Source organism: Coloeus monedula (assembly GCF_965178545.1).
Source record: "Coloeus monedula genome assembly, chromosome: 21".
In the NCBI taxonomy this organism is placed as follows: domain Eukaryota; kingdom Metazoa; phylum Chordata; class Aves; order Passeriformes; family Corvidae; genus Coloeus; species Coloeus monedula.
The window spans coordinates 9,917,186-9,943,988 of NC_138801.1; the positions used below are offsets into that span (position 1 = coordinate 9,917,186).

Here is a 26,803-nt window from a genome sequence, read left to right on the forward strand (position 1 = left end):
CCTGCGATGGAGGAGGAGCGTTCCCTGTGCCGCTCCAGCGCCCGCCGGGCACCCTGAGGCCAGGCTGAAGTTCAGGGTGGGGCGGCCGCCCGGGCCCCTCTCCCCTCCCCGGGCTCGGCCATCGCCGCCCCCCGCCTTCAAAAGCGGCCGGGCCAGGCCGTGCCCGCGGAGCGCGATGGCAGCGGGGCCCGAGCCCGGCCGGGAGTGCGGCATCTGCTACGAGGCGTACTGGGGTGCCGGGGGGGGCCGCCAGCAGCTGCCCTGCCGCCACTCGCTGTGCCGCCGCTGCCTCCGCAGGCTCGTGTGTCGCGCTGCCAGCGTGGCCTTCGTCAGCTGCCCCTTCTGCAGGATGGTGACGCTGCTGCCCGAGCTGGCCCCGGCGGCTCCCGGGCTGACACCGGACCCGGGGACCCCGCGTGGGGAGCGGCAGGAGAACGGCGGCGGTGCCCCCCCGGACCCCGGCCAGGGCTCGTCGCGCTCCGTGGCCGCGGTGTGCTCGTCCCACGCTCCCGTGTTCACCGTGAGCAGCTCCGTGTCCCCCTGCGGCCTCCGCCGCGGCTCCGAGGCCCACCACGCCTTCGTGCTGGGGCTGCTGGGCCGGGGGCTGCTGCTGGACACGCAGCCCCCGCTGGCCTCCATGGAGAACCTGCGCCTCGGCTTCGCCGCCGGCATCCTCGTGCTCATCGTCTCCACCTTCTTCCTGCTCGTCTTCCTCAAGTAGGTCCGGATGGCGAAGGGGGGCTCCCATCCCACCCCACCCCACCCCAGCGGATGGACCCGGTCAGGGACATCTCGGGCCGTGGACACCTCGGTGGGCAGGGACACGGCCACGGCCAGGGCTCAGCACCGGCCTGGATGCAGCCCTGGGGCCCGCAGGACGCTCGGCTGCCCCGCACGAGAGCCCCCGGCCATCGGACTCTTTAAAAATTAACTTATTGCAGCGCTTCCCCCCCCCCCCCCGGGGTCCGGCTGTGCTCACGCTCCATCCCGCATGGCCCCGGCACAGCTCGGCGGGAGGCGCAGCCCGGGGCCAGCGTCGCTTCCCGGTGGCGCAGGCCCAGGGACCGGAACGCTCCCCGCCTGCGCCTCGGTGCAGCCCCGCCGGCAGCGAGGCCGGGCTCAGAGGGGACGGGAGGGTCCCGCAGTGCTGCCCTGGGGGCGAAGCTGTTCCAAGGCAACCCAGAGCCCTTTCCCGGGAGGAGGCAGCCGGGGACAGGCTCAGCCCCTCAGGGACACGAGACATTAAAGCCAGACATGGGCCCAGCTCCGTGTCCTGGTGGGGTTCTGTGGGTCCGTGAGCCTCGGCAGGCAGGGCAGGGGCTGAGCACCAGGGCCAGGATGGAGGAGGGGGTCCTCTCCTTCCCAGCCCCCAGCAACAGCCCCTGGGGCACAGCCTCAGCAAAGTCCTGCGTGATTCACCCACCTCTGGGTCAGAACTCCGCACCCGGGGACAGGCCAGACTAAAGTAAAGCCACTGCAAGCAAAAAATACAGGTTTAATTGCACTTTATTTTCCGAGAAGTGAAATGCGAATCCCTCAGGGTGTCTATGGGTAACGGGGAACAAGAAGTGGAACTTGTTAGTAGGAGCAGTGATGTCCCCTGGGACACTGATGGACGGGGCCAGAGGCCACTTCAGGGCCCTGACACTCAGAGCAGCACAAGGACCCTCAGAAAATCCAGTTTCAAACACCCTCATGTTCAGCACCGAGTAACTCCCAGGACAGCCCTGCTCAGGTCACCCTGCCTGGCAGCAGGGCACCTGTCACAGGCTTCAGTCTCTGCCCCACTTTCAGCTGCCTTTGGCAAGCTCTGGGACAGAGGGTGTGGCACAGGGACCTGCCACACACCCCAACAGGATCACCCAGTGCTCTTTTGGGTGTTTTCCTCCCAAGGAATCACCATTAGGGGAACACAAATCTAATTCCAATCAGAGATGGTAAAGACAGGTGTAGAAACTAAACCAGAGAATTAAGATAATTAGTTGAAGTTCTTTCCTTTTAGGAAGGGTTTAGACTTCTGGGGTGAAATTGTGTTAGTGCCCAGGAGTGGAGAATAAAAGTGCTGTGAGAACCCCAGGCTGTTTGCCCAGCTCTGTCCTCACTCCTTTCCCCTCCTGGTCCCCTCAGAGTGCAGGGTGACACCCCAAACTGCCCAGCCCAGCCCAGCCTGGGGCTTGTGTCCCACGCCCCTGTACAGTTTAACTTGGGCTGGGATGGTCACACCTTAGCAGCAGCAGAGCCAAAGGCAGGGGAGCAGAGCTGGGCTGAGGGGAAGGACTTCCCAAACAATCAGCACATCCCAGAGCTGCTGCTCCCACAGGGAAACACAGCCCAGCAAAAACCACCTCAGCTCTGAGCACCCGAGAGGAGCTGCCCCTGAGTGTCTGAGTAACACAGCAGGGATTGGGCTCCTTGCACCCAGCACAGCTGCTACAGCCCTGCCTTAACAGAGGCCCAGGGTCCAGCAGCACCCCAGGTCCAGCAGCACCTCTACCCCAGCTCTGAGTCGGTGCCCACCTGAACCACCTCAGCCCTCGGGGCTCCCCAGGCTGCTTGTGCAGAGCCAGGGGCTCACAAGAAACACCTGACTGGGAGTCCTGGGGGAATCTGCAGTAGCAGACAGAATCTCCCTATGGCTCAGACACAGTGGGGAAAGGGTGCCACGTCCCTGGGAGCCACCCTGGGGACTAAGAGAAATACTCCAAGGAGTTCTTCACTGGGGAAGGAGGTTTTAGATTCATTTTTTAACAGGCTGTTGCCACTGCAGGGTCCTGCCAGATTCACTCTACTGAAGCTCTTCATCAAGTTCCTATTTGCATAAAGTTTGAGGTTAATGAATCCAGGGCTCAGGGGAGGGGGACAGTGGTGGGATGTGCTGTGGGACTGGGTGGCTCCTGCACTCAGCCCAAGCCCAGAGTGTTTGGCAGCTCAGAGCAATGGGGTTGAGCACCCAGAGGTGCAAAAGGAGCCCCCCTGCTGCCAGCCCCCATCCATCTGCAGGACAAGAGCCCAGGAAGTCCCTGGTCATTCCCAATGTCCCACATGTGCAGCTTGCCAAGGGCTCAGAGCACAGGAAGAGGCCATGCCCAAAGGAGAGGGCTCAGCAGCCACATCTTCATCCCAGCCAGTCCAGGTCATCGTCATCATCGTCACCAAAGAGCGGCGCGGGAGGGGGACGCCCCTTCATGCTCTGCAAGCCACACCAGAGGGAAACTGCTCAGCCCCAGCAGCTTCCTGGGATGTCATAATCACAACACAAACTGCTCTGAAATCTCTGCCAGCTTTGAGGAGCTGGGAACAAGAAGCCTCATTACCCCAGCTTTTATTTCTCATGTGATGTCTTAAGTGTTTAGATTAGGTTTAGATTAGATACCAGGAAAAATTCTTGATGGAAAGGAATTTAAAGCATTGGCCCACTGCAAGCATTCAAAAGTGGGTGAATGTGGCACTTGAGGACATGGTTCAATGGTGAATGGTGCTACATGGATGGTTGGATGTGATCTTAAAGGTCTTTTCCAACCTTAAGGATTCTGTGGTTCTATGATTCCAGGAGCTGCTTACAGGCTGAAAGGGATTGGAGAGGGGCCAGACACAAAAACCCTTCAGTTAAACCTGGCAAGTCCCACTGATTTCATGCCAGCAGGAGTCTGCCACAACTCCCTCAGCCCAGCCAGCCCCGTCACCACCCCAGACACTCCTGATGTACACAGGGAATGGATGGGAAGCTCTGAGCTCAGCCAGGCCCCCAGTGCCACAGGGAGGATTTTACAGACAAGCTACAGACCCAGAACAAAGCCCCACATACCCAAATACCCAAATACATACCACTTCCTCCTCATCCTCCTCTTCAGAGGGAACTTGAGGCTTCAGCGGTTTAGGAGATGCCGTTTCAAAGAAGTTGTCATCCTCAAAGAGGCTGCAAGGAGATAAAGAATGAACAGCTCGCTCTCAGAGGATGGGATTTGCTTTTCCAAGTTCTGTCACAGAGAGATGGCAAAGCCCTGTCACTGGGGGAAACCTTTGTGGCAGGTACTGCTCAGCAGTGCAGGGCAATTCTGGGACCTGGCAGGCACCAGGAGCAGACTGTACAGGAACTGCACACTCCCCTGGGAATGTCCTCCACTGCCTCCCCCAGACACCAGGCTGCTCTGGGGCTGTTCCCAGTGGAATGTGCCCTGGGCAGCCTGGTCTGTGCCAGGTCCTGGCTGGTGCCACCCAGTGCCAGCACTATGAGGGGGCTGCAGCCCCCCAGCCTGTGCTGTCCTGCAGCAGGGGCACACCTGGCCCAGCCTCTGGGCCTGCTGCTGCCCCAGGCAGCCCAGCACCACCCCTCACCTGGAATCCGTGTGCCTGGGGCTGGAGCTCAGTTCCTGCAATCCTGGAGCTCCTCCCAGGACAGCTGAGCCTGGCTGTGCTGTGCTGGACACTGAGGCAGCTCCATCCCATGGATCTGTGCCACTCCCATTCTCCCCATTTAAGGGAGGAGGCTCTAAACCTCCCCCAGCCTCCTCTGCCTTCTGCTCCACAGCTGGATGTGCTGGAAGCATTGCCTCATCCACTGCTCCTGGCTTGGCTTCTGGAACAGAAGGTTCTGCAGCCTCTGCCTGCAAAGGCACTGCAGAGGGACCATGCTCTGGGTCAGCTTCCCTGATGGGAACACTCTCCAGCCTCTGCTGCAGCCCAGGAACAGCCTGTCCTGCAAGTACAGGCCCCTTCTCTGGATCCGGGCTGGATTCAGCTGTGGGAGGGAGATGCTCCTCTTGAACTTTCTCTTCTTCTGTGACCCCACTGCTCTGTGTCCCCTGCTCCTCCTCAGGAGCTCTGGGCCTGGCAGGGTGAGGAGCAGCCTGGCCTTCCTGCTCAGACTCCAGGGAGCCTCTGGCTGCTTCCCCAGGCTCAGCTGGTGGTGCAGTGCTCTGTGCTGGGCTGTGCTGCAGGGGCTCTTCGTGCTCAGTCTTTGCTCCAGGTGACCCCTCCTGTCTCCCTGCTCCTGTGCCAGATTCCCCATTTTCTCTGCCATGGTCTGGCTTCTCCTGCTGCCTGTTGAGCAGCTGCAGTGTCACAGTCTGGAAAAGGGAGTGAGAGAACACGGGTTATACCCTAAATACAAACCATCACAGATCCCTGCATCACCTCCTCCTACCAGGCTGCTTTGCCACCCACAACAAATTCTCCCTCAGTTATTTCAGTCTCACAGCACAGATTTGAGGTTTTAGCCCAAGGCTCTCTCTCTCTTCTCTGACCCCTGTCATACCTTGATAGTGTTCATGACAACCCCCAGGACTGTCCTGCCACTGTACATCTCATCCAGCTCAAATTCACCCCGAAGAGACTGAAATACACCATTCATTATCTTCTTGACCTGCAAAAGGGCAAGACAGGAAACAGATACAATTCATTGGCATGTGAACACTGCACTCAACATCAGGCACTTCTCCAGGGGAAGGAACAATAAATCCAAACACAAAAAGGTGTTTTTTCAAATAATCCACTTTTCAAACCAGAAATCCTCACAAGATCAGGCCACCTTAATTCAGAACCACTCCACGTGCACCAAACTCATCCCTCCAAACTAAGGCAGGCTGCACAAAGCCAAGGCAGACTGGCGCTGCTTTCTTACTTTAGTTTTTAAATCTAAACCTCAAATCTAGAGTTTTAACAACAACAGATAAAAGTCAGGCAACAAAGCGGGCAAGAGGAAGATGGAGAGGCTGTTTACAAGGGATGGAGGGACAGGACAAGGGGGAATGGCTTCCCACTGCCAGAGGGCAGGGTTAGCTGGGATCTTGGGAAGGAATTGTTCCCTGGGAGGGTGGGCAGGCCCTGGCACAGGGTGCCCAGAGCAGCTGTGGCTGCCCCTGGATCCCTGGCAGTGCCCAAGGCCAGGCTGGACATTGGGGCTTGGAGCAGCCTGGGACAGTGGGAGGTGTCCCTGCCCATGGCAGGGGTGGAATTGATGGGCTTTAAGGTCTCTTCCAACCCAAACCATCCTGTGTGACTGTAATTCTAGGTTAAGATCCCATCCTTTCTTCCTCTGTGGACTGTTACTACAAACACAGTGCTCTGTGGAGAAAATTCTATTTTTCCTTCTTATGTCAGTTCAAAAAGAAATAATTCAAGGTACATCCATTTGCTTAGGAAGGAAAAGTACTGAGGAGTCATCAAGCTCACTTGCTCAGTGAAGTCTGCAGGGGAAGATCCATCCTGATCCTGCTGCAGGTCTCGGATCCGTTCCTCGTAGCGAGCCTTCAGCAGCAGCACATCTGCCTGGAGGGCTGAGTACTGCCAAGGGAAACCCACCCTCCTCAGAGCAGCTCCTCACACCAGAGCCTCCCCTCGAGGGGTGAGCTGGGGAGGGTTCAAACTCTGAGTGGAGTTTTAAGCAGAGCTCTGATAGTGTCACAAAAGACTTGGCTGAAAGCAATGGCAGCAGAATAAGGACACCCAGCCCAGCCTGGGAGAGTCACAGTTGTGTCACCAGCTCCTCAAGTGCCAGCAAGAATGGAGGGGGGGGGGTGCAGCATCACTGAGATCCCAGTGAAATGAGGCCTGGGTCTCATTATTTGGCCTGTTCTGGTTTGCTGGAAACCCCATGCAATTGTCCTTCCCTACCATATTCTGAAACTCCCATCCTCATTACTCTGGACTAGCCTGAGGCTGGTGTTCCCTGCACTCCAGTTCCCATCCAGCTGCTGTTATTCCCTTACCTTCTCTTGGATAGGTTCCAGTTCCTCCAAACGTTGCTGAACCTCAGTCAATTTTTGCTCCTCTGCTTTTTTCGAGTGTTTGAGAGCCGTGAGCTGAAACACAAGAACCAGAGCAGGTACAGCCCCTGGCAGTGTCACCCACTCCAACCAGCCTCTGCTCACAAGCAGCTGCTCAGGACAGTGCAGACAAGTGGAAGTTGTAGCTGTTGCTGTAGTTCAGCCCTGTCAGCACCTTGGCTCTCCCTCCTCCATAAACCCACCAACCCAACAGAACAAGTGCACATTCCGATGGCTGAGATCAAACTCCACAACAGGCAAGAAATTAGAAAGTCAAGCCCCAGTAAGGTGGAGAAGACTGTTGGTAACAGCTACTGGTATTCAGTGCCCACTAGAGCAATGAAGAACAGCCCTTTACCTTCTCTTCCAGCTGGGCCACCTGGTGCTGCAGGGAGTCCCTCTGCTCACACAGCTCCTGGCACTGCCGGACGTGCTGCTCCTTGGCTGAGGCCAGGGCACGCTCACATTTGGCTTCACACTGGGACTCCAGCTCTGCCTGGATCAGTGACAGCTGTAAGAGACCACCAGGAACACACACACACGATCTGTGTTTGCACAAGAGGTGAAAGCCCGGGGCTGGACACCCACACAGAGTGCAGCACAGTGGCTGCCACCAGCTCCTGCCCACACCTCTCACTTCAGCTCCAGCCACAAACCCCAAGCTGGCCAGAAGGTCTGGTTAAGATTTCAGACCTCTTGGCATATTTCTAAACAACCTTTCACTCCTCAGAAGTCCCATATTCTTCTCTCTACTACAAGCTCAATCTGGTTCCTCTGCTTTCCTCAGTTTGACACTAACCCACAAATTCAAGCAAGTAACGCTTCCACTCTTCCCCTACTCGAGCCTCTTCACATTATTTCCCATGTGGAGGTTGCCACAAGCCCTCCAGACCTGGAGCAGCAGCTCCCCTGACTCCTCACCTGCTCTGCTGCTGCCTGGTCAGTCGAGGTCCGGGCCTTTTTCAGGAGCTGCCGGAGCTTGTCCAGCTCCTGCTGGTACGACCTGCGAATTTCTTCCATCTCTTCCTCTGCCTGAGCTCTCTCTGAGAGGGATTTCTTCTTCCTCTCTGCAAGATTCTGCAGGACAGAACATGACACAGAATAGGCCAGTCTGCACCAAAGCAGCTTCTCTCCCTCAAGCAGACAGAGCTGCTTTGGGCAGGGAACTTCATCACCTGAAATCAAGCTGAGGTTATCTCAGGGAAGGTCGACACATTACTGGGTAAGACGTTAAATAAATAAATAAAACCCACATAAGCACAAAGACCCACCAGCTTGCAGATGAGTCAAGCTTTACTTAACTTATATATTTAAAAGCAAGAACCTTTGGTTAGCCTTGGGTTAACCTTCAGTAAACAATTGAAACCTCCAGCTCTGCTGCTGGCACTGCACATACCCTTTCCAGAGTCTCCTTCTCCACTCTCAGGTCTGTCAGCTCTTCCTCCAGTGCTGCAATCTTCATATCCAGCTGTTTGCGGCTCTGCTTCTCGGCCTTGAACCTGCTCTGAGTGTCCTGAGAGGCTTCTTGGAGCTCTGCAAACAAACCCCCACAGTTCCCTGTGGCTTTGGGTGCAACTCCCACTGCAGGGGAGTACATTTTGGGGCTGATAGGGAGGAACAGCGTCTCCTACACAGTGCAGCCAACAACTCAGCTTGTGCCTGCAGTGGGGACTGGAATTTATCAAGAGCAGCCTGTTCCAATCCTTTACAACCATTTCTGTGAAGACATTTTCCCTAAGATCCAACCTAAATTTCCCCTGGCCCAGCCTGAGGCCGTTCCCTCTCCTCCTGTCCCTGTTCCCTGCGAGCAGAGCCCGACCCCCCCGGCTGCCCCCTCCTGTCAGGGACTTGTGCAGAGCCACAAGGTCCCCCCTGAGCCTCCTTTGCTCCAGCCTGAGCCCCTTTCCCAGCTCCCTCAGCCTCTCCTGGGGCTCCAGACCCTTCCCCAGCTCCATTCCCTTCCCTGGAGTTGCTCCAGCCCCTCAGTGACTTTCTTGTCATGAGGAGCCCAGAACTGACCCCAGGATTGAGGGTGGGGCCACACCCGTGCCCAGCACAGAGGAATGTGGCCATAAAACACCTCAGCTTTTAACTTTCCATCCACTGGGACATCTCTGGCTGCTCTACAGGATGTTGGACAGAAAAGCCAAGAGATTGTTCTACAAAAGGCATCCCTGTAACAGGATGATTTTGTTTGTAGAGTCACCCCACTTTGCCTTTAGTGGTGACAAGGATGCACATCCTTCAGACATTTCAGTGCATCCATATCCCTCTTCCATCCCCTGTGACTGATCCTAGTGAAAGCAGGAAGGTACCCCAAGAAGACAGGAAAAACCTATGACTGATAGAAGAGCCATGAAGGAGCTCTCAGGGGATGGGCAGGAGCAGCCTCACCTGCCACCTGTGCCTGCAGCTTGTTGAGCTGTGCCTCCTGTCTCTCTGCATCCTGCACAGCACAGGAGAGCTGCTTCCTCAGGTCCATCTCCTTCTTCTGGTGGGCAGTGAGCTCCAGCTGCAGCTGGGAAACCTGGGCTGTGGCAGCTGCCAGCTCCTCTGCAACTTTGGCCTGGAGCACAAAATGGAGCAGGGAAAAAAAGGGAAGTGTGAGGAAGCAGCAGAATTATTCTCTCAGGAAGAGCTGGAAAAGGGCTGGAGGCCCTATCAGGGAAGACATCTCCAAATTGAAAAGGCAGCAATGACTTTTTTGCCATGTCACTTTTGTCCAGACTGACCAGAAAGCTGCCCGAGGCCACCAACAACCTCATCACCACATCAGTTCAAGCCAGTGAGATTTCCTGGAAAGGTTAAAGGTGTTTAAGCCTGGTACCAGTGCCTGGTGGCTCTACTCAGTTTTAAGGCTATGAAAACATCTATTTGAGTAAAAAGCCTGGGCTCCAACATTTAATTGTCTTCCATAAGCTTACAAATCACTGAAGAGCCACTTAAAACACAGGCTTGTCCCAGCCAAAAGAGCACCTTGTCCCCAGAGCACACAGCACGAGGTCACCTCAGCTGCCCATGGGCAAGGCTGGCATTTCCCAGCAGTTCTCAGTCATTTGTGGACCTGTTTGGATTTAGGATTGCTGAGAGGCAGTGACTCAGCTAAAACCAGGCACTAGCACAGCTTGTTAGACACCTTGCAAACAACGTTAGCAGGGGCTCAAGGCATCAAGACCGACACAAAGTCCCGTTCCCAGTCTTGTTGAGTGACACACAAATTTCAGAGGATGCTCTGCAAAGACAGAACTTGCACAAGGAATCCCTGAACAGCTTCCACACCTCTGCCTGTTTTGAGATTCCCAACAGACTTTTCACATTCTTGTAACAGGTGAGTTCAGGGGAACTGGATTTTCTCTCTGCTTTATCCCCCCTAAAAGAACTCCCTCCACACTAGGACCAACACTTTGTGGCAGAGAAGAGGTGTGAGCAAAATTGTTCCAACTACGGTGAGAATGAGGATGTGCTGACCTGGAGGGCTGGGATACCACACCACTCATTCTAAAGAGGAGGCAGCATTTCAGAGAGTGGCCAAAACCAGATCTGCTTTCCTCTCGTGTTTCCATAAATGTCCCACTGCTCTACTAACCCCTGGCATGCTAAAACCAAACCCCATGGCATAGCTAAAGACACCTAAAGGTTATTTTAACCCTGGCCTCTGTCTTTAATGGCAAAGAAAGAAAACAAAAATAGGAAATCCTACAACAGGAAGTGTTACTAGACAGAAGTTTCTACAGAGGATGCTTCATGTCCACAGGTCAGCTCCAGCCTCCAGCTTTCAGGCACCAAGAATCCAGGGTGACCTGTACCTGCTCTGACAGTGATCCTGTTCTCCCATGGGGAGTGGAACAAGCAGCAATGTGAGAGAATTCTTGGAAAGGGCTCCCCAAGAAAGAGGGGGCCAGTGGGGAGACACTGCCAGTTACAAAGCCCTTTCCCCCCAGTGAAGGATCTGTGCTAATTCAAGCTCTGAGACAATTCTTTTCACGCCAATCAGTTTCTAGTTCAAGAGGAAGCTGGGCTGGCACTACCTAGGGCACAACCATCTACCACCTACACAGTCAGCAGACACTGCCTCACCTGGTCCCAGCCCCGATCCACTGGCAGCATGTGCTGGGAAGAGAAAGCAGTGACAGGAAACAGGAAGGGTTAAGAACACAACTTGAAAGGCAGAGGCATTCATCAGCAGAAAAGCAAAATGCTTCACAGCAGGAGCCTAAGGCATGCCAGAGAAGCCTTTAAATTACTCCAAGAACTGTAAAAGCTCAGACAGGAAAAGGGAGTGAAGCCTGATGTAAAAGAAAGACACTAAAGGTATCCTTAGGGTATGTCACACACCACAGGTGGGAGCAGTCCTGGGTGTGACCTGCACTGGAGAGGTGGGGAATTACTGATGGTACACAGAGCCTTCACCTAAAGCCTGTGGGCCAAGGATCCATAACCCAAAAGCAGTGAGTTACCAACACCTCAGTGATCCTGCCTACAACCAAATAAATGCTGGGTCCCTATCTGTGTGTGAACAGTGGATAAAACAGCTTCCAGTTCTCTTCCCTGGATTTGTCTGTCCCTGGGGATTCAGTGACTGCAGTCCCAGGGCAAGCTGGGTTAGATAAAGGGAAGAGGAAGGAATACCAGCCTTCATATTTACAGCCAATACTCTCCCAGAACCAGGGGAAATCTCCCAGTGCAAGTCAGGGCTTTGCTGGAACAGCCTGAAGCCTGCTCCTGTAACATCAACCCTGGGCAGCAACTGCTCAGTCAGTGGGGTCCTGCTGAAGATGAGGCCCAAGACACTCCTGAGGATCTTCTACCTCCACAACATGATTCCTCCCCAAGTTATTTACTGCACCAGCAGGATGCTGTCCTCACTGAGAAAGGAATTTAATTTCTTATTTCAGTCTGACTTATTCCTGGTTAGAATCTCTCACACTCCTACATATTATGGGTATACAACCTGGGCTGGGGGTGGAAAACCAGCCCCCTTCCCTGTCTGCTCTCACCACCATCAGCCATTCACTGCTCTGCTCTTTACCACACTTTGGAAAGCTGCAGTTTTGGTCAGTTTTAGGTGCACCAAGTTACGGTTCTCATGCAGAGGAAGCATTTGTCACCTCCCATTTGAACTGGAAAGAGACACATCTCAGCAGGAGAGCACAGTGCAAGGCTGAACTTGGTGTAATTTAAGAAGCCAGTGCTTGAGAAAGCAGAGCAGGCACCATGCAATGGCAGAGCCAGGGCAGCACACCTGGGCTAGGCTGGCCTGCAGGGATGGTTCAGGATATGCAGCCATGCATAAACACACTGCACTGGTTTAAAGCTATTTCCCAACAGTCCCTCTCCCAAAAGCACAACGTGCTACTGGGAGAAACAAACAGCTTTTGATTAGCATTAAAACAAGCACAAAAGTGCAATGAAGAAACTCCAGTAGGAAATAATTATTCTTCACTCTATGTCAGTTCAATAGGAGGAATTAAACTCTTCTGGAACTATCAGTGCAACTAAATAACTGAAGTATTTCCAGCTTAAAAGCCCTGTGATACACAATTCCTCAACACATTGGCCACATGCCTACTCAGTTAAAAAATAAATCAGTCACTTTCCTACAAGATAAGAACATTAAAGTTATGACGGCATGAAATGGTTATATCCTCTGTGATGCTTTTGTCATGAAAGCCATCAAAACATTCCATTTTTTTCTCAAAACAAAGTTCAGAACTGCAGTTGCTTTCTAAGAAAACTGCCTTGACTAACAAGGCTTCAGCATCTTTTAATGCAACAACCCTGGCTTTGTTCATGCCACCATTACCTTCTCCTGCTCTGCATGCAACACTCTTGCCTGTGTGCTCTCGTTTGTTGTCTGCAGGGAGTGGTTCCTCTGCTCCATCAGCAGGTTACTCTGCTCCACGTACCTGTGAACAGGGAGACCCCGTGAGCATTCCTGGGAACACAGGGCTTGGAGCCAAGGCCTCAGACAGAAAAGGGGACATTTCAAAGCACAGAAGCTCTCTGTGGAACTCATGGCAAGTCCCAGACAATTTTGCAGGATGTGCTGATCTCAGAGGGGTGGGAGAGCTGTGCCTGGCACAGCAGAGATTTTATCAGCTGGGGTAAGTGCTTTACCTCTCTGAAAACGTCTCATGTTCCAAGAGTTTTGATAACTTGGTATCAGCTGAACTTCACCAAGGATACCACATCCCCTACAATTTCTTCAACCTCACTAAAAAGCCAGCAAAATTAAAGCAACTCCCAGAAGCAGGGCAAGTGTGCTTGAGAACAGCATGAGGGATTTTGTTCCCCTTTTACACATTCATGTTTACTGTAAATCAGAGTTTTGGGGATAAGCCCTGCAAAGAGGGGGTGGGGGGAATCCCACACTTTTAATACCTTAGAAAAAAAATTTAAAATATCAGAATATGGCTCTCTCCTAACAAACACCCCTCAGTTATGCCCAAGTGTAAAATGGAGAGTCTGGAAATGCAGTGAGGTTCCCACCCCTTACCTCTGGTTGCGCTCAATCAACTCACTGATCTTCTCATTCTGCTCCTCAATCCGACTGCTCTTCTCAAATATCTCCTGCTTCAGTCTCTCATTCTCCTAAAGCACAGCTCAGCATGAGTATTCAGCTTACTCAGATTTCCTTGCAGCAGCTGTTAAACTTTTGTTTTGCACAGCTGCAGGACAATGGTGAGGCTTGTCCCTCCTGTGGTAACAGCCCAGGAAGGCACCGTGCCATGTTTAGCAGATCCTGGCACAGGACAGTGGCTGCCAAATCACATTCTAGAAAATATGGCGTCTGGTTGACTTTTTTACCCACAACCCCCAAGTTTTTAAATCTGCTGCTTAGAAAGGCTTCAAAGCATAAAAGTAAGTAGTGAATACCAGAAGCAGGTGGTTTTTACAACATGGTACTTCAGCTGTGAAGCTGTTTTGCAGGAGGCTGGGGGTTAAATCCATAACTGTTTGAGAAGTTGAACTTCTCCCACATGAACCTTTTGCCAAGGCCTATCAAATACCAACAAGTCCAGCTCAGAAAGTACCCAAACCCCAAAGTGTTGAGAAGAGCTTTTTGGAGGGGGAAAGAGGGCTGGGAATCATAAGTCTCATCCTCATTCTGGCCAAACGAAAACAGAACCCATGGGTGGATGGACATTTGCTCTCATTAGGGATAACACTCTGAGCCCCAGCTCCTGATGGAAGTGAGAGCTCACCTGGATGATGCGCTGGATATTGCTCATGATCATGGAGGCTTCCATGGTGACAGAGGAGATGCCAGGCAGCAGGGAGCTGTTAGCAGTGCTTTGCTTCTTCAGCTCCTCCACCTGCAGGGATAAGCCATTCTTAAGCCATTTGGAATGAATTTATGGATGCAGGTATGAGTCAGACATGTGCAAAGGGGCACTTCACTGTTCCTTCTGCTCAGCTGCAGGGAACAGGCTACTAAATCAAGCTAGACTCCTCCCAGGATAAGGAATCCCTCCAAACAATGCAGCACATGATATTCAAGACAGTAAGACAGCACCTTTCCCCAAGCCTAAGCTTGGCTTTTTCACAGTAGCTGAAATGCTGCCACTTCAACGTGATCATATTGGAATTTTGCTCATTTACTGTATCACTTAAACTTAATGCAGGCATTTAAACAGAGCCAACTGCTCTCAGCACACCTGGAGAGCAGGAAGGACAGGAGCAGGCCATACCTTGGCAGCCAGGTGATCCATTTTATCCACGACTTTGCTCACAGCCAGTCGGATTTCAGTGTTGTGCTGCCGAGCTTCTGTCATCAAAAAGGAAGTGACATCTCCAGGTGCTTGAAGGGAAAGGAGAGAGATTTATAGCAACAAGGGGAAATACCTGCACACAGACACAGCAAAAGCATGGCACCATGAAGCCTGCCACCAGGAAAGCCACTCTCTGCCCAGAAATAAAAGGGATGTGGTATTTGGAAAACTAATAATGTAGGTATTTCCCAAATAACCTCAGCAGGCAGGCTGATGAGTACAGAAAATTCTGGAGCCACGTGACAGCTCAGCTCAACAAGAGCAAAGCCCCCAGAGGAGCAGAGGTACAATCAAAGCAGAGGCACAATCAAACCACAGCAATGAAGGTCAGCTTCTGAAACTGCACTGAAAAAACAGGCTCAGCTACACTCAAGACTTCACCAACTGTGATGACTTCAACGGTTCTTTAAATGCCTTTAGTCCTTTCTGGCTTATGCCTTTTACACTTCAATTCTTTCCTTGGCTGGTAGGAGCTGGTTACTTTTACAGTTTTATTTATAACTGGAAACACCAGCTACCAAATTCCTTTAGTAATACCCAGTCTTGGGAAGACCCAGAAATTCCAGCCCCTTTCCCACTGCACAAATCTCCTTAAGGTAAGAAAGAGATGGATATTTATTGGGAAGTGTTTGCCCCTATTTGCTATTAAAAAATAAACATTTGTGAAACAGCAAAGTGCTACCACAGCTACTAAATCATCATCACCAACAGTTTTCTGCAGGAATTGTAGCCCTCTGAGAAGCAGAGGCTTCTTTTAAAACATACCTTGGTAAGGAGCAGGATACATCTGACCCACAGGCTGGAGCTGAGAAGCAGATGCAGCAGTTTGGGGGTAAGCAAATGCCACTCCTGGATATGCCTTGCAGGACAAGTTCAATAGGTTAGAATGTGTTTTGCTATGTCCCCATGTCCTCACAGTTTCACACTTTTTTTAAGCCCAAGAGCAAGGATGATGTTTGGAAAGAAAAAAAAACCCAAGAATTAAGGAGTTGGAAAATCAAAATACACAACAGTCATTGTGAAAGGAAAATAATACTCTTCTTTTGAGGCTTAGTTAGTTCCCATCTTCACTCAAATTTAAGCAAAACCATGTTACCCTACATTTGTGAGAGTCAGAGATCAGTACATGAACAGCACCCTCGGAAGTTATGCTAATTTGAACACAAGGTTATTGCCTAAAAAGGGCTCAAAAAGCACAACACAGTTTAATTGCAATTCTACTGCTCATTGCTCAAGTACTTGGAAGCTTTTATGGTATCCCGTACAAAACCAGGTATTAACAAAGCCTGGTTCATCCTTAGTTTAAGGAACATAAACAGAAAATAAGCCCTTTCTGAATGAATTTGATAGGCATGTGATGAAAACCTGAGAATGCCAAAGAGTCACAGGAAACAGCCTGGAATTCTCATCCTTATGTTAAAGTCCTTGCTCCAAGCAATGGAGAAGACACAGGAGAAAGGACAAAAGTGCCAATATTCTCCTTGATTCCATTTTGGTACCTGAAAGCCCTGTGCTCCTCCAGGCAGAGCTGAATGGGGCTGGATCGTTGCAGGAATTAAAGCAGCAGAAGATACTGAGGGTGCAGCACCAGATGCTTGAGGTACTGAAAAGGAAGAAATAAATTCAGCATGCCATAAAGCAGCTCGAAAGAATTTAATTCACCTAGTGTGAAATGGCAAAAAAAAAAAAATCACTAAATAGGCAAAAGTTTAACAAAAGCCTTTCTGCAACCTCATGAAATGAAATTCAGTCAAGAAAAGAGTAACCTTTCTTAGAAATCCCACTTCTAGCTACACTTAAACAACCTCTTTTCATTCAGCAGAGACAGCTCTGAAGTTTATTGACACAAGGTGACCGACTCCAAAGTCTGCTCAGCTGACCATCAGCTGATGTGACCATTCCATCATGGGAAGACACATCCAGCCCTGCACAGCTGCCAGCCCTCTGCTGCCCTTCACTTGGATTTCCATCATTCCTAAAAGCTGCTGTTCACTGGGAAAGGATTCATAGCATTCCATTTACATATCCCATGTCCTGCACATCTCAGTGCCCAGTGACAGAACAGCTCAGGCACAGTGGCTGCTTTTCCTCAAGCACAAGACCCCAGTGAAGAAACACTCCAAGGATTCAGTCTTGTGCTTCATAGATTAGTGGCTTGTGGATCAGCAAGCCTTATAAGCTTTCAGTTCATATTTCGGTTCCTGGAAGGAATCCTCCATTCCCACAGCCCTCATGGAGTGGAATGGGAGTGCAGCAGCTCCCCAGCACGTTACCTTGTGTGGACACTGTGGGCAGCACTGCCTGAGCTGGCTGGGAGGGTCTGGTTGAAGCCAGTGGCTGTGTTGTCCCTCTCAGAGTATTTGGATCCTAAAAAAATATTTCTGCATGTTACAAGATACACCAAAGAACAAGCCAACAGCCTGAGCCCAAGGTCACTTGAGACAAGGTGTTAACCCATGAACCCAAGTGGAACCTTTCTGACCCAGAACCAGAGCAGACTTTCCCTGGACAAGGGGAGAGTCACTGCTACAGATTCCACTTTAAGCAACCCCCAGTGTAGGAAAAGCAGTGCAAGAGTCACCCTGCTGTGACCAACTGGTACCTCTATTTCCGAGTCACTGGAGTCCAGCTGACTCCCTGCTGTCCCAGCAAGGAAAGGCAGCATGGGCTGTCCCATTTTGGCCATCCGAGAAATCAGCTTTGCCTTTGCTACATCGGGGTTCTAAAAGAAACATTTAGTTACCTTCCCTTTGTCTCAGCCCAGGCTTTTGAGGTATTACAAACACTTCTAAATCTCCGACTTCATTTTGACTCAATTTTTCAATGACTGGGTGAAAATCGACTCTTCAAGCACACAAGTAGCACCAGGATTTGCTAATCTGGCTTGTTTTAGATATCCTCCTTCTGGGATGACAGTGCTGTCATCACAGAGAAAAATCTATCCCTGCACAAAACACCAACAAGAAAATGTGTGAGTTCAGGAAGCTGCTTAGCAGCTTTTTCTGTCTGGAAGCACACACACAAAGTCTTCTCATGCAGCTATATAAACTTATCCTGAATGACCCAATTCCTTTGTCATCTATTTTAAATTTGTCCATTTATCTCAAAAGTAGCCTTGTGAACATCCACATGGTCAAAGTCGCTTTGCATTTAAGAGTGGCAACTGGGATTGAGATTCCTGTGGTCCTGGTAATCACAGAATCATTAAGGTTGGAAAAGACCCTTAAGGTCATAGAGTCCAAGCATTAATCATCAAGTCCAACCATTAATTCCTTCAAAACAAGGCCCTAAGCTGCTGTAAGGTGAACATTCCAGTGTCTTGCTTGCATGATGCTCACTTTATCTTCAGCAGTAGCCAATGCTAAGGTGAAAACAAATCAACTTCCCTACTCAGGCTTCAAATTAGGAAAAGCCAGCACTTACTGCGAGCTGCTCACTGATGGAGTTGGACTTGGCCCGAACAGCTGGCTCCCTGCAAAGCCAAACAGGTGTGGAGATTAACCAGGAGGAAATTCAGGAGCCAACATTCTGGATTAATAAATACCATTAAATACCCCTCTCCTTAGGAAAGCTGTTTTCTTACACCATGAGCATTTATTTTAGCCTACACTTCTGGGAGATTTTTGCAGTGTTATCCATAGATATGTTCAGGACATCACTGTGGCAACAGGGGACTATAGAAAGATGATTTTGTTAATTGCTGTAATGACCACATTCTGCTACAAACAATTTTAGCCAAGTCCAATAACAAACTATTTATGGCAACAAGAGCAGAACTTACTTGGACTCCCTAAAAAGGCTGGCTGACCCATTTAATTTAAGGAGCAGAACACAGCATTGTTAAGGTTGGGAAATACATCTAAGTTTGAATCACCAAACACTAACCCAGCACCAGCACATTCACCAGTAAACCCCATCCCCAAGTGCCACATTTGCATTTTTTGAAGCCTCCAGGGATGGTAACTCCACCCTGGGCAGCCTGTGCCAATTGCCTGACCACTCTGTCAGTGAAGGTTTTCCTAACATCCAACATAAACCTCCCCTGGAGTAACTTAAGAGGCGATTTCCTCTCCCCAGTCACTTGTTACCTGGGAAAAGAACCCGACCCCACCTGGCTACACCCTCTTTTCAGGGAGTTGTAGAGACTGAGAAGGTCCAAAGTGATGACAACAATGCCAGCTGAGATGAGACAGCTGTTAGAGCAGCACCCGCACAGCTCAATCCCATGGGATCTCAGGAATGCTGGAGAGGAATTACTTCCTTCACTGGAGCCCATTCCAGCTGCTTTAATCTGGAAGCCAGCACTCAAGCAGAAAATTCCAGCAAGTCCTGTTAGCAAGCACTGCTCTGCCACATGGAGGGCACTGAGCTGGCACACAGAGGCCCCACATTTGCCAAATGCTGTGTTAGTGCAGCACTGTGCTGATGGGCATCCCCACCCTTAACACAGAAAGCTGTTTAAACCATGCTGCTTCTTACCCAGGCTTTGGAGGGATGGTGGAGGGAGGCAGTAAACCCGTGTCTGAGGAGAAGCCATCTGAGCTGGGAACTGGAGAAGGTGCAGGGGAATCCCTCGAACTGACACTCAGCCCATCCGAAGCAGAGCACTCCTTTGCCAGCTTCACCTTAAAAAGCAGGTAGCAAAAAAACCATTGTTTTTCTGGGTTCCTGTAAAAATTTTCATCAATTTGTTTGTGATGCCACTCCCCGTGGAGCTCCTGCACTTCAAGGAAAAGCAGCCAATTCATTCAGAGCCGGAGAAGCTGAATCTTTACACCCTCTCATTCCTCCCACAGTATTTTTTTTTCCCAAGTGACTCACAAATGAGACAACTAAAAAGTCCCAAGACAGTTACAACAGACAAACAGCCTTGAGGGATTTTCTGGGTTTAGGGGTCTACTTTGGGTTTGTTTGTTTGTTTTAATTAAAGATATATATCTTGCTGAGGTTTCTAATAGCTTCTGAGCTGGAGTCCTCACACTGAGAGCTGGTTCCCACCTTGCAGTCACAAAAGAGATGTAAACCAAACATTTGGCAGGAAACACTCACCCGCCTGACTTCCACCTCAAACACCAACGTGGAGTCTGGAGGGACACGACCAGCCACGCCCTGAGCCCCGTAGGCCCAGGCTGGGGGAATGATGAGGAACCTTCGGCCCCCTTTCTTCATGCCCAGCATTCCTTCTTCCCAGCCCTTTGGTTTGCAGAGGCAACAGAAGAGAAAGCAACAGCTGGATCAGTGACATTAGTTTAGTTCAGAGAGATAGAGAGAGATCCTTGCAAAATCCTGTTTCTTTTCAGTGAGCAGCACTAAACCTTTGTCTTGCCACGAATCACGACAGCCAGTTGTAAATTCCAGTGTTAACTTAAGAATAAAGATGCAGCTTCACCACAGAGTTGTGGCCTCACTCAGCAGTCTGGGGAAGAACTGCGTTCCAAAGAGATCTGAATTGCTCTGGTTAGATTGACAAAGCACCTAAAGAAAATAGTTGTAACGAGGGACGTGAAGTCAGAGCAATGCAAACTTCCCAAGGGATGCCAGCACTGAACCAGATGGCTTTAACAGCCTGGCAAAATTAGTAAGATACAGGATAAAATAAATAAAATAGACCAGGATAAAATAAATAAAATAGACAAATAGCACATGTTCAATAAAGGACAACTTGTAACAGAGCATACATTAATTACTCAGGTCATGGAAGTGTCCTGAACAAAAGCATCTCTGGCTCAAACCCTGATTTTATGGGATAACATCACACCACCCAGACAAAAAATTAGTTCCTTTAGAAACAGAGTTCCCCAAGAACAAGGGAATGGACTAAGTGGCTTCCAGAAAAACAAAGACAATAAAACCCCAGCTCCTGAAAACAGGAAGTTTTCTTTTTCCCAGGGAGGACAACTCCTGTCTAACACTGGTGTTGAAAAGGAGACTGGGCTCTATTGCACAAACGAAGAAGGAAAAGCTTGAGTGAGTCACTGAGTGTTTGCTAATAAATGGAACAGAAATAGCACATATGAATCCTGAACAAGATCTGCAGTAATTCAAAGCTCTGAGACTTCAATTATTATAATGAAAGTGCCAGAAGTTGTACCTTGATGACCTTTCCAGATCCCAGCTTCAGCCGTAGGAGCTTGTCTTTGTTAACATTAGAGTCAAACACCTGGAGAGTTGAACAAGAACACAGAATACATGGACTTCCCAACTGTTTCAAGATTCTGAACACTACTTTACACATTCCATAAACTCCTAGAACCTCTGGTTAAATGCTATTTCCCATCCCACTAGTACCAAAATTAATTCTGAGCCATAAGACAGAGCTTTAGTCCACTTCCTCAAGTACAATTTCATGGAGTGAATGACAACTGGAGACTCAGATTTTAGACCTGCTTTAGGACAGGACTGGGCCAGCAAAACATAACATTAAATACTCGTGTGTGAGAGTGCCTAGGAAGTTTAAAAGTATTTCAGTCACCTCCCCTGAACAGTAATAGAAACATTAAGGTTGGAAAAGCCCTCTGATATTACCAAGCCAAACCATTCCCCCAGCACTGCCATACTCATCACCAAACCATGTCGCAAGCACCACATGCAGATGGTTCTTGAACACTTCCAGGGATGGTGACTCCCCTGCTGCCCTGGGCAGCCTGTGCCAATGCTCAACAACCCTTTCAGTGAGGAAATTTTTTTGTAATGTGCCAGAATCCCTTAATATTCTATAGGCAATACATATGACCCCACCTACAGTGCCATAAATGCCCAAAATACACCTTTAACATCAACACCAGTACTATGCCAGATGTGCAAGTTCCTTCCAAGGACTGTCCAACTCAGCATTAGGAGGTGGCAGAAATGTCTTTACCTGTCCAAGCCCGTTGTTCTGGAACAGCCACCCCGTGTAGGCAACCTCCAGGGAGTCTCCTCCTTCCACTCCCTGCCCTTCTCCAAGGAGGAGATCCTGGCAGAGGACTGAGTCCAGTGCTGGGGAGCTGTTGCATTTGGCAATGCACACCTGCAGAGGGAAAGCCTGGCAGTGTCTCTGGCCCTTAATGGACAAGTTCCACTCATTAATCTGATGCATTCCTTGCTGTGCTGATCGAGCCCCCATTAGAAATGCACTCCCAGGGCATTCCATGTTTCCTTGTGCTGAATTTTGCTGATTAAACACCCTCTGCTCTACAGTACTTGAGAACCAACAGGCTCCCTGCCTGGAAGAGATTTGTTTTAATGAACAAAACTCAGGGCAGGCTCCTCTCAGCTCTGTCTCCATCATAGTTATGCAGACACTCAAAGCTGAACTCCAATGAAAATAAAACTTGACTTGCCCCTGTTGTAAACAAGCCATCAAGAACTGCCTGGCCCAGAGGTGAGCAGTTACCTGCTTACTGAAATCCACTGCTGCCTTTTCTGACTCAAACATGATGGACCAGTTCTGCCTCTGATCATCATAGAACGTGCTGTAATTGTTGGGCTGAACCTGTGGGAAAGGAAATCAGTCCTATCTTAGGCATTAAGTGATGCATTCCACATCCCACATCCAAAAGCAGCTTAAAATAAGAGCTCCTGAAATTAAGCAGGAAGAACCCTGCTGTTCTACTGCCCAAGTTCAGAATTTGCTTTTATTTATGTGCTCATTATAATGGAAGAATTATTATAACTCAAATACTTGAGCAAATATTAAGTTCTTCCTAGATGCTGCAATTCACACAGGAAGGTGAAACATTCCAGAAACTTCCTTGAAGTCTGGTTCTTTAATATATACTGAGAATTTTTAAGTGTAAATAATTTACATTTCATAATTTATTCTATTTAGACTTCCAGAATCAATTGGAGAAGTCACTTCTTCCTCACTTCTAAAAACCCACGTCACCAGAAGTGACTACATAACCCATTAATTTTTCAAGAACGTGCTTATAGAACTAGAGAGCAAGGTCTAAGCTGGGACAGAAGTTTCATTATTTTGGAGTGAAATTTCTATCCATCATACCAAGAAATTTGAAGAAGAACAGCAAACCAGCACATCAATGTTCTGTAGAACTGGCAGAAACCAACTCCCTGAGAGATCCCATTTTAGGGCTTACAATGTTCCAGATTGTTCTCAACAGCAGGAAAATGCTGAGTGTCAATTTTCTGAGAGAAAACACTTCCTTGCTGTCATTTCCTCCTGCTTACTCAGTTGTATTCTCTCAGACACTTAATTAGAAATTCTCAGCAGAAGGAATTTTGCTGGTTTTATCCATCACAGGGCTGCAAACCCCAAAACACCTCTGTGAGCACAGGTAATCCTTTACCTCCTACAGGGGTTTTGGTTTGGAAATCTCCTGAGGAGGTGCTCTGCAAAAGGCAGCTCTCAGGGCCTCTTGTGCAATACATGAGAACAGTCACTGGGACACCTCCTGCTCGGTCACTCAGATGTTTGATCTCAAAGGTTACAAACCAAGGCTTCAGGAAGAATTTTAGAGCCAACCCTGTGTTTGCTGTGATCAACAAATGCTTTTCTAAGCCAGAGCCTCACCGTGAGCACGAAGCCTGGATGGATCCTTGCAGAGGTGATCTGTTGCTGCTGACTGATGTAAAGGAGGATCCTGTACTGGATTCCACAAGGAATTGGACAGGGAAAAAGAACAGAAACTCTAAATGCCTTCAATTCTAAGGTGCTTTGTCACACACAGAGCCTGAGGCTCGGTATTTATTTGTCAAATATACCACAGCAAAAATACTTAACAGAGTTTTGTGACACCTATTAAAACTGGCTTATTCTCAAGGGTTTTATTTAACTGCAGTAACCAAGCAAGTCAAACTCATTGGTTTGTAATAAGCAACATGCTTTAACTAATTCCACATTTTTCACAGTTCCAGTGGAAAAAGATGGTGCACTAACCCTCCCAGACACAGAACTCACTACACACGGCATAAAACCATCACAGAGTCATTCAGGTTGGAACAGACATCCAAAATCCTTCCCCCAGCACTTCCAAGGTTACCACTGACCCATGTCCCCAGGTACCACATCCACATGGCTTTTAAACCTTCCAGGGATGGGGACTCCACCACTGCCCTGGGCAGCTGTGCCAATGCCTGACCACGCTTTTGGGAAAGACATTTTCCCCAATATCCAGCCTCAAGATGTCTGTGTGTGTAATCTTTTTTCTTTGCATAAGCCCATTAACGTGTAACAGACTGAGTTGGAGGGAGCTTTCCTAGTACTAAACAACACAGATATGATATTTATTGACATATCTGGCTCTACTAAACACAATCTATTAAGGAAATGTGTTTTCCTTTGTGCACCTGCACTGCTGGCACAACGTGGCACAGCTCAGTGGTGAACTGGGAGTGACCCACTAACTGCTCCCAGCTGGATGTGATATCTCACAGCCTGAGGAAGGCTGCTTCAGCTTCCTCCTGCACTCCCTGTCCTCCCCAGCTCACCCAGAACAACACAGCTCAACACTTCCCAGATCACTGACTCAGGAATTTAGTTACCAAACTAAGATATATTTTATTCTTGCCAAATCAGAAGCAACTTAGTGAGACATGAATCAGGACTTGGGGAATATGAAACATCACAGATGCCAGCATCAAGGATGGATGAGAGTTTTCAAAGTAGCTTTCAAACACACCAATTTACTGGGCATACCAGTGAGCCCTCAGCATGAGAGTTAGAGAAGGAAGTGTTTCTCACCTCTTTGGCAGCGTGGTTCCCCACAACAGCTGCTCCATACTTGCCTTGCTTCAAGTACTGCCCATTTGTACTGGAAGATAAAGGAGACATTCAGCTGCAGAACTGTCCCTAACTCAGAATTCTTTAGAGTTCAGGTCCCTTTCCTCAGGCCTAAAATGTCAGGCAGCCTCGCTTAGCTTAGAGACATTCCTGCTTGCCCACAAGCAAGAGCACACACTGTGGAGTGAATTGAAAACTGCTCTCACAGGTCCAGGGCAGAAGAGTTCTTCCATGATGGCAGCATCAGACAGGCAGTTTTAGTGCTCTCACTCTGCTCATGCCTCAATTCTCAAATGCATGAGCCACAGGCCCCTAACAGAGCCACCTGAAGCAGTGCACATATCAGCCCAGCAGCCAGCAACAGCTCCCAGCAACAGCCAAACCCACAACTTGCTCTTTATGTCAGAACTGCCCTACCCAGAGCTGCAGCGCAGCAACTGAAACTGTTCTCGAGCAGAAGCTTCCACTTGCAGCATTTCTACCATGCAGGTATGTCTGAAAACAACTGTCTCTTCCCATTTAGCCAAAAAAAAAAAATCTCCCCTCTGGGATTAGGGACACAGAGTGCACCAGGTCAGCAGAAGTCACTTACTATCGATACGCGAGCACCGCGGTGGCCACCAACACCGAGGGGGCTCCTGAGGCTGCCGGGGCCACAGGCGCCTTCTGGGCCTGGCCTGCTGGGGACAGAGAGCAGAACATCTGTCAGAGGCACAGAACTGGCCAGTGGCACCACCACGACACATTCCTTCCCCAGAGAAAAAATAACTCCAGAAGGAAATTACAAAAAAACCCCAAAGACTTGTGTTCAAAAATTACCAAATCAAATTGAAAATGCAGGTGTAGGAGGGCGCTGGAGGACAACATCGCTGAGGAAAGCTCAGGGAATGATTTGTTCTGCTGCTCTTCACAAGGGGCCTTGTTCTCATCACACACATGTGCTGCTGAGTGTGTTCCCCACTCTCAAGCCCCGTTACTCACCAGCTGCTGTTTGACCCTTCTTGGGCTGCTTTGGCGCAGTGAACTGGAAGAATTCATTTCCCGGGCTTGAGACTGTTTGATCCAGGCCAAACAGGGAGGCTAATCTGGCTCTAGAAAGGGAAATAAAACCATTTAGCCTCATTTAAGACAGGCATTATAGATCATGAACACCCTTATTTAGAAGTTATATCAAAGTATTTACCATCACTTTGGAAGTTAACAAAGGGCTGCAGGTTAAGTTGCTCTATGCTAATTAACCATTTAACTTTGAATAGGAAGAACTTGTAGATAAAGAGGTTGGGAAAGTGGTACAATTGTGTTTCATTTCCTCAAAAATCGACTGAAGGTTTAAGAACTGAAACTACTCAGAAAAGAAGGTACTTTGAAGCAATGACTAGAACTAGCTTCACATAAAATAGTTGATTCTTAAAATACCGCCCCAAAAAATGTGACAGAGAAACTACACATTCAGCTCCTGAAGTTTTTTTTCTTTAATTGTCCAGGAAACACATTCTCCCATTAAGTTTTAAGAGGGCAGAAGCTCTCCCAGCTAAGGGCAGAGGGTTTAATGCTGGAGGTTATTCCTTCAGGATATGATGTTTGCAATTTCACTGCTTGAAGGCCAGTTAGGCTCAGCTATGCCTGGTATCACGGGACAAGGGAATAATTCAAACAAATGATGACACCACTGTCAGTGAGTCTGCTTTAAAAAATAACTAAACTTTCTAAAAAGAGGATTAGTTTATAAGAACTGCTAAAGAGAAGCTCCTGGAAGGGGGTGGGGAATACACAGAGCTGGAATCGCGGCTCTTGGAGCGGCAGCAAGTCAGCGATACAAGAACCTGGATGTGCTTACACACAGACACGATCCAAGCGGAGCCCTGGTGAAGAGCCTGGGAGGAGCCACCAGTGGTCGAACAGCCCCAAAGCGGCACTTCAGGGACCTTCCGCCCACTCCTTGTTGAAGTGAAAACACCGGGACCCCGGGGCGGTTCCGCCTCCCCCTGCGGGAGGAGCTCCCCGAGCAAAGCGGAGCCAGGGGTCCCCGGGCGGGGTCTCAAACCCCAGACCCCTGTCCCGGGCACACCGGAGGCCCCTCCGAGCCCCGCCGGCAGCCGGACCCCTCCCGGGCTGCCCCTACGCCGCTCCCACAGCGGGACAGGAGAGGGGCACTGCCCCGGCGGCACCCCCAGTCACAGGAGGGCAGCCCCGGCCGCGGGCCCGGCTGCACGGGAGGCGGCCTGCCCGCCCCTCACCGCCGCGGGCCTTCACCGGAGCCGGGGCCACGGCCCCGCGGCCTGCCAGGGCCGCCACGCCCTCCCGTTGGCGGGGAAGGGGTCCCGCCGCGCCCCGGGCGCTCACCCGCTGGCCGGGGACAGGAAATCGGCGTCGTCCTCCTCGGCCGCCGCGAACATCACCAGCGAGCACCGGGGCGGGCGGGCGGACGGGCGCTTCACGGCCCGGAGGCACCGGCACGGGGCGGGGGGCGGGGCTTCGTCACAGGGCAGCGTCTACGTCACAGGGGCGGGGCTTCAGCAGCACCGCGGGGAGCGGGGCCGGCGGGG

At 50.1% G+C, this 26,803-nt stretch overlaps 1 protein-coding gene across 4 annotated transcripts; it reads right to left on the reverse strand.

Annotated features, from left to right (window-relative positions):
* Positions 1 to 1,546: 1,546 nt before the first annotated feature.
* FKBP15 (FKBP prolyl isomerase family member 15) lies at positions 1,547 to 26,709 on the reverse strand. 4 transcript variants are annotated; one of them, XM_082295131.1, is made up of 30 exons: positions 26,601 to 26,709; positions 25,239 to 25,348; positions 24,850 to 24,934; positions 24,219 to 24,288; positions 23,049 to 23,123; positions 21,912 to 22,010; positions 21,396 to 21,545; positions 20,628 to 20,696; positions 19,586 to 19,729; positions 19,016 to 19,161; positions 17,960 to 18,008; positions 17,139 to 17,258; positions 16,810 to 16,903; positions 16,036 to 16,139; positions 15,302 to 15,395; positions 14,456 to 14,565; positions 13,970 to 14,080; positions 13,261 to 13,355; positions 12,568 to 12,670; positions 10,842 to 10,874; positions 9,159 to 9,330; positions 8,161 to 8,297; positions 7,686 to 7,841; positions 7,123 to 7,275; positions 6,708 to 6,800; positions 6,172 to 6,282; positions 5,255 to 5,362; positions 4,336 to 5,066; positions 3,826 to 3,916; positions 1,547 to 3,190 (listed from the first exon to the last, which is right to left on the reverse strand). In XM_082295131.1, the coding sequence occupies exons 1-30, from the start codon at positions 26,651 to 26,653 to the stop codon at positions 3,116 to 3,118; spliced, it is 3,741 nt and encodes a 1,246-aa protein (XP_082151257.1). In that variant the 5' UTR covers positions 26,654 to 26,709; the 3' UTR covers positions 1,547 to 3,115. The 4 variants fall into 4 exon arrangements, with proteins under 4 accessions (XP_082151257.1, XP_082151258.1, XP_082151256.1 ...); XM_082295132.1 differs by having other exon boundaries at positions 7,123 to 7,260; positions 24,850 to 24,937; XM_082295130.1 differs by having other exon boundaries at positions 24,850 to 24,937.
* Positions 26,710 to 26,803: the final 94 nt, after the last annotated feature.

Excerpts from the sequence above, each read along its gene's own strand:
- FKBP15 (XM_082295130.1), bottom strand. The coding sequence starts at position 26,653 with ATGTTCGCGGCGGCCGAGGAGGACGACGCCGATTTCCTGTCCCCGGCC. Across the intron at positions 22,011-23,048 it reads ATCCAGGCTTCGTGCTCACG|GTTCAGCCCAACAATTACAG; the intron begins GTGAGGCTCTGG and ends CCTTTCCCACAG. Across the intron at positions 6,283-6,707 it reads TGGAACCTATCCAAGAGAAG|TACTCAGCCCTCCAGGCAGA; the intron begins GTAAGGGAATAA and ends TTCCCTTGGCAG.